Source organism: Mauremys mutica, chromosome 9 (assembly GCF_020497125.1).
Source record: "Mauremys mutica isolate MM-2020 ecotype Southern chromosome 9, ASM2049712v1, whole genome shotgun sequence".
Classification (NCBI taxonomy): Eukaryota; Metazoa; Chordata; order Testudines; family Geoemydidae; genus Mauremys; species Mauremys mutica.
In genome coordinates, this window is record NC_059080.1 from 3,456,730 (window position 1) to 3,468,807 (window position 12,078).

General features: G+C 41.4%; 1 protein-coding gene across 2 annotated transcripts in view; it reads left to right on the forward strand.

Annotated features, from left to right (window-relative positions):
* Window positions 1–12,078, forward strand: part of STK26 (serine/threonine kinase 26) — a 55,732-nt gene that overhangs the window by 25,191 nt on the left and 18,463 nt on the right. For both annotated transcript variants that reach the window (XM_045030623.1, XM_045030622.1), the window contains exon 3: window positions 9,149–9,379. In XM_045030623.1, the coding sequence (XP_044886558.1) occupies window positions 9,149–9,379 (231 nt within the window). The remainder of the gene's footprint in view (window positions 1–9,148; window positions 9,380–12,078) is intronic.

The following is a 12,078-nucleotide window of genomic DNA, read 5'->3' on the forward strand; positions in this document are numbered from 1 at the left end:
CCACCTATTGCTGGCTTTGGCGTATGGTGCAAGTTAGAACAGTCTCTTGGACTGTTGTAGCTCACATTAGGGAACTAGACCTGCATATAATTGGTGAAGGATTGGGGAAGTGCAGTGGTGGTTTAAGTAACCTTTGTGCGCACAACTTCCCACCCTTCTCCACCTTGAGTTGCTCTTTGGATTTCTCAGTAACATACAAAGATCTGGGCCACTGGCTGCAGGCATTTAGCTTCTATTCTGTCAGATCCTGCAAGTAGCTAGGCACCTTCAACTCCTATTAATTCGAACGGGAGTAGACAGTGTTCTGCATATTTCAGGATTGAGCTCGCGTTGCTGAAGTTGAAGGCCAACGTTTATCAACTTTACCATTTAATTTTTTCATACTGTTCTTGGGAATGTGCAGAATTATTGTATGAAGTTACATTTTCGTTTTGTTCTTCCTGGATTGCTTGAGGTGATATCTGAGGTATTATTTACATACAACTGCTTCCTGCTTTTAAAAAGATTATTTTAAGTGACTGACTGAAAATATATGAAAACACATCCTCAACATGGAGATGTAGACTTAAATTATTTAAGTCTAGAAATAAATGCTTTTCTGTTAATGAGGAACCTATAAACTTGAGCAGATTGACAACTTCCAGCATTTTGTTTACACGATACCCAGAGCCATATTACCCTGCTAGATTTTTTGCAGTGTATACTTCTGCTTATGACTTCAGTTCGTCCTCACAAGTGCAGCACAGCACAGCATTATGAGCTCTCTAGAAGGAAAGGGAGAACTTTGGATAGGTAGTAAAAGTGTGACTGTAAGCCCCTTGGGGCAGGGGACTGTCTTTGTTCTGTGTCTGTACAGCACAATGGGGTCCTGGGCCATGACTTGGGCTCCTAGGTGCTACAGTAATACAAATAATAACAAAATCTGACATACTATATTGGAAATTCTTCCATCTTGGAAGGCTTTGTGGCAACTTAACAGCTGCTAGCTTCTTAAAAGTATTTTAGATTGCACTCCTGTACGAACTGTCCGTACTCTGCTTTGCTAAATGGATTTTTTTGTGCAGAACATTAGTGGTAAACCTGTATCCACAACTTTAAGGTGGGTTGAGGCAGGAAGGAATTAACTTGACAGCCATGGAGCTGACGGAACTGAGTAGAACATTTGGAAGACAGTATTTATAGCTCGTAGATGGTGATGCATCATATCACAAAGGTGGCCTGGCTCATACTTGACCTCTGAGGCTGCAATAGGGTAAACATTCTTTACAGCCTAAGAGGGAGTTCCACTAAACTTGTGCCAAGGAGCAAAGACCCCTATCCCCTGGAGGAAGAACCTTCTCAAATGATATCTTCAGGGAAGCAGAATTGAAAGCAAGTTGCTTTCCCTTCCAAGGTGGGCTCCTGAGACCGTCTTTCCCACCTGTGTATGGTGGGTGTGAATGGGAGGGGTGATCTTGGGACTTAACATGGAACAGGAGCTGGAAGATGTCAAACAAGCACCAGCAAGCCCATACTTCACTGCCACAGTGCACAGGAACTCGGATTTCATCTCTACTTTGTTCATGTGCAGACTTGATAACGTTGCTATAAGCAATCTTGGAAGGGGAAGGGTAGATGGTTTCACTGGAAAGTCATAAAAGTTTACAAAATTAAAAGAACGAATCAGTGGTCTGTATGCCTAAATTTGATTAATACCAGTGGAAGAGAGAGAAACATTTATTCTAGCTGAGGGGTATTCTTTCCCAAAGAACAGATGGACAGAAAAGTAAATCTCAGAAAAAAATATGCATCACCTACCTAGTTTCTGTGAACAATACTAACATAATGCAAGGAGCTTAAAGAGAAGCTTCTCATGAAGAAAAGAGCTCCAAAGCTCTGCTGAAGATCTCTTCAGTCTCATCCTTAGGCCAGTTGTACATCTCAAACTTTTTTGCCAGTGTAGCTACACCTCTACCCTGATATAACGCTGTCCTCGGGAGCCAAAAAATCTTACTGTGTTATAGGTGAAACCGCTTTATATCGAACTTTTTTTGATCCACCGGAGTGCGGAGCAAGGAACACAATGACCAACATGGATCTAAGCACACAGATCAAACTATTTGTCAGTTTCTGACCCCTTCCAATGAGTTAGGTTCTTATGGTATTCTCTCTGTATGAAAGATGCACATTCATGCTCATCTTACTCCAAATGTGATGAGAAATAGTACAAGGCATGTAATAAGAGCAGGCTTTCATTTTGTACCTGTGACTCTGCCAGATTCCATAGTGTCCCGATCCTGGGGAAGATTTGACAGCAAGATTGAGAGTTGGAAAATTCCATCAGAATTTGTAGCCTTCTAGAACCAGAAGAAACAGAGCTTCATGATTATCAGATTGCTTCCTAAGGGGGAACAATTTGGCAAGCTGGGATTATCGCACAATCATATTTCTTTGCAAGTTAGACTGTGCATTTTAATACACTGTTGGATTTTTTTCAAATGCTGCTTTTTAAAAAGAAAACCAGAACCTGTGACCTGTATCTCCAGGGTTTTAGAGAAGTAGAAACCAGAGAATTAAAAAAAAAAAAAAATTTTGTTTCTTAGACATTATACCTCCTCTTCTGTCATACATATTCTATTTATATTGGCATGGACTGAAACTGTGTGGTAAATGTCCTGTGCTTTATTCGTTGGTCCCAGTAGTACTAGAAACTGATTTTCTGACACACATTGCTTATGCAAAATACATTCCTGGTTAGCAGCATTGGAGTAATTGACTTTTGGTGTTTAGAAATATCTTGTGAAAGAGTAAATTACATTTTGATTATAGAACTGTATTCCAAATATATTAAATTTATAATCTAGCATGAATACATTTAATTCAAACTGAAATGTAGAAGGAATATCTCAGATGCCATGAGTATAGATGGGGAGGGATAGCTTACTGGTTTGAGCATTGGCTTGCTAAACCCAGGGTTGTGAGTTCAGTCCTTGAGGGGGCCATTTAGGGAACTGGGGGTAAAAATCTGTCTGGGGATTGGTCCTGCTTTGAGCAGGGGATTGGACTAGATGACCTCCTGAGGTTCCTTCCAACCCCTGAGAGTCTATGATTCTAAATCTTATATTTCAGTAGCTGTCAGAGTTTTAGAATGTTTTTGAAAGTATCAGCTTAAGAACTGCTTTAATATCTATGATTAACGAGGTTAACACTGTGGAAAACTATTGCCCAGATCCTTCGCATTTGTGTTTCTTGATAAATATATTCGTGTCAATTGACTTTTGACCGGGAGAGCAGCTAGTTGTTTACTGACAACTGTTTGTGTTGCTTGGAGAGGCTTAAGAGCTTGAATTCCTCTGGAGCTTGTCAAGAAGGTGATCGTGTGCATGGCCATACATCTGGAACATTGTGTAATAGCAGGAGTTGTTAGGCGTGGTAAGAAGGTTTGGAGAAGTAAATAGAAAAGATTGCAGCATGGAGGCACATTTATTTTACATCATGAGGCATTTGACTTTTTCCAGAAATGTACCCCAAAGCTAGAAGCTGGTTTGTTTGTTTTTTTTAATGGGAGTTTTTTCTTGCTTTTAACAAGTTGATAGGGAAAGGTTGCTAGCTTCATCTAGCCACGTTATGGTTCACAGGTCCATTTCAAATAGTCTTGTTAGTAGGTGGAGACAGCTCCCTTCTTTGAACTCTTGTGCACCTGATGAAGATAACCTATTTTAATTCATTTGGACTGCTTCCCTTTAGAAGATTCTTCCACACCACACTTCTATGTACTGTCACTGAAGGGAAACTTATTAAGCAACTGTTCTCTGAAGTGCAGTATACTGGAATTCCAATAACCGAATGAAGCAGAATACTGTGCTTCCAAGCATTGAGGCCTGGAGCTGAGATATCTCCAGCTGTTGCCTTGTCTGATCTCCTGAGCATAGCAGGGTCTAGGCTGGCCAGTTCTAGACTGATGGGAGTTCCCCCTCCTCCACCCACAAGAGGAAGCAAAACCAAGGTACTTCAGGAAATGGTGTTGGTGATTCAGTAGATCACAGTCTCTGAGGCCAAACAGATTTTCTAGCATGATTGATGCTAGGCAGGTCTCTTTTGTGAGACAGAAAGTAGAAGTCTTGACTACTTGTGGTACAAGTCTGGGTTTCAGATGGCTCTGAGGAAGAACAGTGTTTTGTAGATAAGCTGCACACTATTAATGGTCTGGCAGAACAATATTATAATCTTCTCTCATAAGCAGTCTCTTCCCATGTTTCATCCTCGTGGGTCACCATAATATGCAAGTCATCTGACCCTAAAATGCATGGGAAGACAGCTGAAGTGCCAGTAGACAGAAATCTCATGCTGAGTCTTGACTGGTTCCGATAGGGAAATGTTGAATTTCTATGCCATGGCTGTACCGAAGGGGAAGAAGGACTTCTTCACTTCAGCTGTAGCAAATGCAAAAATGTGCATCAGCTAAACTGTTCCAGATGGTCGCTAGCCTTTTTAATCCAGGTTGTCTCCGCTTGGTAACAACCAAGTGTTCAACATTAGTGGAAGTATTTAAGTTGCTTCATGCGTGAGAATACTTTGATCCAGAGTGAATGTCTGGGGAGCTTCAGAAAGCTGGACCCTTATTTTTTTTTGGCTGGCGCTGAGCCTTATATTGAAGGGAATTTTTGTTATCCCTCTCTGAGGGCAATGAGTAAGTATTGCTTAAGAGGATGATCATCCTCTACTCAAGAAACCATCTCTTGATTTTAACGTCTCTTCAGTCTCTTTACTCTCTTGAATCTCCTTTTTGGAGGGAAGGTTATCTTTAGTTGTACATCAAGTCTCGGGTTTGTGACCCAATCAGTCTGGTGTTAAACTTGTCTGTGATATGGAGCTTCTTAGTATTAGGTGATCACGCTTCTGTTTTGATTCTCTCATGCTATGTGTTTGTCAGGTCACTGAGATAGTAGACACATTCTACTGCATTGCCTCCAATGTCCAGGTGATACCCAGCTCTGTCTCCATTTTGTCAGGTTCTGCCATTTGAATGCCTTAGGGGGGAGGCCCTGATCCTGCACTGCGGTCTGTGGGGGCCTTAGGGGGAGGCTCTGATCCTGCACTGCTGCACCCCCACAGAGCTCCATTCACCTCATTGCTTCACCTGTGTGGATCATAATGCAAGACTGGGGCTCTTGGTGTGTGATTGCAACTCCAGTATGGATGGCAGAGGTTATCTGACAGACTCAGCCCAGACAAGACTCAGATGTGAAATAAGGAGTTGGTAATATTTATACAGAGTTTTTCATCCCTGAATCACAAAAGAGGGTCAGTATTGTTTTACAGATGGGAAATGGAGGCACAGAGGTGAAGTGACTTATGAAGATTGCCTCATTATAGAAGGAGTTTGTCTGCTGTCTGTTTAGATGAACCTGAAGTTGCACTGGTGGAAATCTTTCAGCAACTTCCCTAATATGGACCCAACTCTAGTTCTTGGACCAAAGGGCATCAGATGAATTTTTTAAATGTGTATATAATTATATTGTGCACCAGAGTTCTGCTTGAATTCTGTGTTCTCATATGGCAGCCCAGACTGGTTGATGTCTCCTTCCAGCTGGTGGAGCTAGGAAAATGACTTTTGCGGCTGTAAAGGATTTGCTATCTGTCAGCCTCTCATGGGCGAAATAAAACTTCTGCTAACTGCTCTGAGGCCCAGGCTATTTTCTTTCTCTTTCAGATTCTAAAATTTGCTGTGTCAACTCTCTTCTTCCAAAATATCTAAAGTATTTACATTATAGACTGATTCCCTGCCAGAGACTATCTTGGAGTTACAAGAGTACAAAACAAGTGAGTGTCACTGTTTTGTGACCAGATGAGACTTTCACAGAAATCAGATATTCCTGAGCAAAACGCACACCTTTTGTATCTTAGTCATAAACCACTGGAAATAGAAATATGAATGGCACTTTAATTATAAAATAGAGAACATTTGCATTGTGATAGTCAAGTGAAATAAGACTGCCTGCTTGGATGCAGAAGTCCAAGGTTAAAATTGATTGATTTTTTTTATCCACAGACTAAATGTAACACAAGTTTTCCTATTCTGTCTTGCCACTGTGCCTCATCCTTGACCTTGAGTGTCCACTCCCAGGCATGAGTAGGCAATTCATTCTTCATGACCACCTAATCCTTGGAATCTGAGGTAGTTTTTGCTCATTGACACCTGCTTGCTGGGTACTGGGCGGACACCCCAGCTTGTTTCATGTAAGGTATCCGATCCATTAGACTCAAAGCTGCGTGTGTACACAGCTAAACCCCTGATGGTAGGGACTATGACACTTAGAGCTATCTGCCTCCTGGCTGGGTGGAAGGTGGCTTGGGGGGTTCCTCCCACTACTGTTTCTGCCTCCTGCTAAGCAGGTGAAGGAGACTCCCAGCTCCTGCTGTTGGCACACTTCTTTCTGAGGCTCTCCTCCCTTTGTGGTGGTGCTGCTGCTGCAATCTGGAAAACAGGTGGAGACAGTTAAGGGAAGGAGACTTTTTTGATGGATTGGGGTGGAAGCTATAGCAAAAAACAAAACACCACAACACCTGGGAATGTAGTTCATTTCTCATGTCACCAGTCTCAGTTTGTAGGAAATTGGACAGACGGGTACACTACAGTAGTGCACTCAAAGTGGGTCTCTACAAAAAAGCACCGGATAATCACTGGGTTAATTCTGTCAGTCAACTAGAATACCATCAGTTGGTCCTGACTGTCACCATATTTACTTGAAAGTACCAAAAAGGAAAAAAGCACCGGATAATCACTGGGTTAATTCTGTCAGTCAACTAGAATACCATCAGTTGGTCCTGACTGTCACCATATTTACTTGAAAGTACCAAAAAGGAAAATTTTAATCAAGTACTTTAAAAAAGAAATATAGACTTAGTTATTATGGTTCACTCAGTGTTTTACCATCATAAGACCATTAATTATGTCCAGCAGAGGGAGACAAAGAACAATTCTCATCAGAATAGGGAAACCGGTTTATATTCCTCTTCAGCCGCAATGATGAGGCACAGGACTTCCCTGAAATCTCAGAATAAGCACTGAACCCATTTTCATCCACCAAATATTCCTTTCTCAAAAACCTGGACTTCCTCCTCCCTCACAATAACTAACTTAGGTTAAGATTATAACAAAAATAATATTCAAACAACTTTCACTGTGGCTCATGGGAAGCCCTGAAGGCAGTCCTTGAAATAGCATTCCTGACGTGCCACTTAAAGCCTTTCCCTAAGTTGGCTACACTGATAATACTGACTTATACTTTGTGGCAACCTAGTAACAGGTCCCGTACAGAGTTTTAGAAATGCTGCGTTTCTTAGTCCCATTAAAGGAGCTGAAATCTTTGTGAAACCTGCATGAGAGCCTATATTTCTAACAGAAATACGCATGTAAACAAACCTCCACCACTAACCCAATTTAAGAGGCAGACTACAGGACTTCCTGTTCCATGTAGCAACAGATGAGTGCATGGGATTTTACAGGCAGATACAGTGATGATGTCCTGGCCCTGTGGAACTTGCAGCCTAAACTTGGACACAAAGAACAGAAAACCACAGAATAATAAGAGGGTGGAAAAGATACGGCTGAAGCAATGAGGTGAATCCTGGCCTGGGTAAGATAGTAGAGATCTTCTGTCTCAAAGCCAACTCCTGCAGCAAGAGCAGCCAGGTAGAGAGATAAGATGATACAACATCTGCCTACTGCAGGTTTTGCATCTTTCTCTGAAGCACCCGTTGCTGGCCACTATCAGAGACAGGACGCTGGACTAGATGTTATAGTTCCTGCTCCAAAGAGTTTACAATCTGTCTTTGTTCTGTGTTTGAACAGCTCCTAGCACAGTGGGGACCTGGTCCATGACTAGGGCTACTAGGCTTTATGGTAATAAATAATAATAGACAGGCCTTGGGTGTGATCCACTATGGCAATCTCTATGTTCACCAAAGAGAGAGGCTTTGCCTCATGACCACGTCTAAATGCTTTCTGTAAGACTGTCATACCTACGCATGGGAGCACCCAAATGGCCTCCAGCATGTGAGACGCAATAGACAGCGCAGTTGTTGGTCACCGCAGCACTGTCTCTTGAAGCTCTGCTGTAGTTTTGCATGGCTGGCTAGGAGAAGTCTCCAGTCACTTTTCCACAAGCACCCAATGCTTCAGATTTGGTTTTACTGACAAGAAAACATGGCTGTCCCAGTGTCTGGACTGTGGTCTTATTCTGACTTAATGAAATGTTGTTGGGACTATCTGAAGATATCCTTCTTGTTATGTTTTTGGTGATTGTACTGGCTTTCTACTTTTGGGTTTTTTTAGTTTATCTGTGACTTGGTTGTATGTTTAGTTTTGTTCTCAAGTGCAATATAAAATGTCACTCTTGCACCCACTTTAAAGACTCAGAACTAAGACTAAATAACTATCTCAAAGACAAGTATACATTGTAATGCTGCGGTCTACCTTGTGTGAAATCTAGATGTGGTCATTCAAAGTAGCACTAGTCTAGTCTGCTGCTGCCTGCTGTCTGAGACTGGAGATAATGATTTTGGTTCCTGGTTCCCTTTGAAGCTAGTAGAGAATAGCCTGATCAGGCTAGAGACACATACAGTTGGGCCATGCATCCTACCTGCATCAGATGTGCTTTGCTCCATATATTGGCAGGATCTTGTTTAAGTTCATTGCAGTGGTAGACTGTCCTGAAGACAGTTCCCTTTTTATTTTCCCAGATATTGATGATAGCACTTCTACTTGCCCTGAACTTCTAGACTTTTCCCCCAGCCTGTTGCATGACTACACAGTTGGAAATTCACATAAGTGCCAACACTTCCTTTCACTTTAGGGGATGCTTTGTGGGGAAACTCAGAGGTTAATTTTCCTGCCTGGCTGGCTCTTTCCTGTCTGTTGCTTATAGGAGCAGATGATTAGGCCCTTGCCTTTAATGCACAAGATATACTGTAACTAGTAGGTGAACAGAAGTTAAGCTTTATTTTCTGATAACAATGTATTAATGCATAGCATTACCACATAACTACCAATGCTAGTGGGGGGGAATGTGGATGATCAGCTTTTTGGGGAATGAGGAGGGTTAGTCTTTGGTAGTAAGTAAAACAACTTGTTTACAATCTTTCCTTTCCTTTCTTTTTTTTATAGAACTATAGAGCAGACCCAGAAGAACTGTTCACAAAATTAGAACGCATTGGAAAAGGCTCATTTGGTGAAGTCTTTAAAGGAATTGATAATCGAACGCAGCAAGTGGTTGCTATAAAAATCATAGACCTTGAAGAAGCAGAAGATGAAATAGAGGACATACAGCAAGAGATAACTGTCTTAAGTCAGTGTGATAGTCCTTATGTAACAAAATACTATGGATCATATTTAAAGGTAATGTATACCGTTGCTCCAAGTTCACTGGGAAAGTCTTATCCTGTCTTTTAATTGTTTTGAAAGCTGCAATTTAAGAAAACTCAAAGTTAGAGGAGCACTGTCCTGTCAACTTGAATTTTTTTGGAAAAAAGACTAAAGTTTTCTGGCAGTGGCTAGAGCACCTTATCAGTATTATGCTGTGGATCTTCTTTCAGTGCTTTTATTCAGGTTTTCTGATGCTGCTGCTAAGGTTTTTTGAAGGGTCTTTGGCTCTGGGACGTTCCAACAGTTTAAAAAAAAATGTGCTGGGGCTTGTGGGCTCCCCCCCACTCCCAACAACTTTGGGTTGTCTACAGCTGTCTTCCCTTTCATTGACCTTGGCAGGCAGCACCACAACATTGAAACTTGTGGTTCTTCCCACTTCCTCTGTATCTCCCAGTGAGTGATGCTCCTGCCTGTCCCCCTTCATTCCCCCCCACAATACTTGTCTCTCTACCTGGCTGCTCTTGCTGCAGGAGTTGGCTTTGAGACAGAAGATCTTTACTATCTCACCCAGGCCAGGATTCTGGCTCCTGTGAAGGAAGCTGGGCAGAGGATCTCTCCTGCTCCTACTATTGCACTTGGCCTCTGGGATTCTTTGCCCCATATAGGGGTCTCACGTTCCATGGCCCTGTAGGGGCTCTCTCAGTTGTGTTCCTTCTGTCCCCAAGCCACTTGTTCATTTGGTCTGGTGCTCGGGAAGAAAAGATGCCCTCATAGGCAAAATTTTGATGCTCCAGAAGCTCTGCTGTTACAGGTAAATACTAGCCAAGGTTTTAGGAAGTGTGTGTACATGAGTAGTGCGTGGGTGCTGTTTTCAGCTAGTGCGTGAGACAGGAAGTGACCATTATAAAACAGCAGAACTGTCTATACACAAAGTGCTGTCAAATGCACAAAATAAACAAACTAGAGGAAAGTTAGAGAAATCTCTCTTCTGCTTAGTTTTTAGTTTTACTAAATGTTACTTAGTGACCTATAATAGGTACAAAATTTTTAGACAGCAATGTGATTGTTTGTTTTTAATGTTACCAAGGTCATTTTTAAGACTGAAGCCATTGGCAGCATTCTAAAGGAGTGCTCTTTTTAGTAAAGCCAGCAGGTTAGCTCAGACTCTATGTTTAGGGCATTCTTGAAATTCAGATTGTTCCAAAGACAGTAACTGGTTTCTTCAAGATGTTGCATTATTGTATGAGCTCTGTCTCTCTAAGAGCGTTAATATAGGAGCAGGTTACTTGGAGAACTAGTTCTTATGTAATGTTCAGGGTATTTCTTTTGGTTTAAATTGCCAAAACATCCTAATCTAACATACCTACTGAATGCCTATGGCTTTTAAAAATCGTGTACGCCAAGGAGCTGATGCTCGGTTTGACCCAAAGATAAAGCTATGGAGGCTTTATTGTTTCCTTGGCTGTTCCCTATTCCATGGGCTTGTTTCCCCCATCAGAAGTGGATACACAACGTCAGTGATGGTTGTCTTCAGCTGCCTTGTTCTTAAAGGTGTAGTTACTGGTGTATGGCAATAAGCCTCCGAGCTTGCCTACTCATGCTCTATTGTCTTAGCAGCAGCAGGTTCTTCCCCAACTGGCTGTGAATCCAGCCGGGAAAGCCCCCATTAGAGCAATTTTATGGGTACTGGTGTAGCAATCTGCCCCCAGTTCCTTATTTTCCCCATGCTTACCTATGTCTTGAGTGTCATCCAGCCGTGAATCTGCCATACTTAGTCTTCTGAGTTTTAGGCACCCAGAAGGCCAGATGTTTGCCCTGAAGAGCAAACAGATAAAGATAAGTGTGCTTGTGAAAATACTCTACTTTTGAGTCCTTTGTCAGATTTCTCCATGGTGCATAGTTTTCACAAACTCTAAACAGAGAAATAATTTACTTTAAAAAAAAAAAAAGTTAGTTATGTAAGCCATGAATATACATTGAGTTTGGAGAGATGTATCTTTTTGTACTAATGCTATTTTTTTTAAAAAAGAAGTTATTAGGGGAAAAACATACCCCAGATCTGGGAAAGCTAAATATGATTGATACTTCATGAGATTTTTTTTTAAATGTAAACACACACTGTCGAAGTAGCCTTGAAGGGTCTAACTCAAACTTGTCCTAAACATTTTGTTACTCAAGTCTTTCACACGTTAGTATCTTCCTCTTTTCACACAGTAGTATAAAGGGGGGAATCTTCCCTCAATGCTCTAGCAGTTGTAAACTTTTGGCTGGAATTAGCTTAATATTTTTATTCCAAAAATTGCCGGCAAATACAGAACTACTATTGCAGCAATATTTTCCTTTCCAGCATGAGTGCCTTCAGTTTTCCATTACTATAATGACTCAGTAAATTCTGAAGTCTTTAAAGATTAATCCTAGCGTAATAGCTGCTTTTCAGACTTACTAAATTCTCTTCAGGAAAAAATAAACTTCTCTATATTGTCTGGAGGGTTTTTTGTAGTTTGGTTAATGTCTAGCTCCTTCTTGAGAAATTCCTTTAAGAATGAGGTCAACAAAGATTTTCCTCATCCAGCTTGAATAGCATGATCAGTGGCTTCATGGGCTGACTGCTCCCTGCAGTTAGATGAGTAAATACATCTATAGATGTGTGAGAGAGACCTTAAAGGGACTCTGTCAATACAATTTTTGTTTAAAATTAACACATTTCAGAAGAAAAACTCTGATAGGACCCC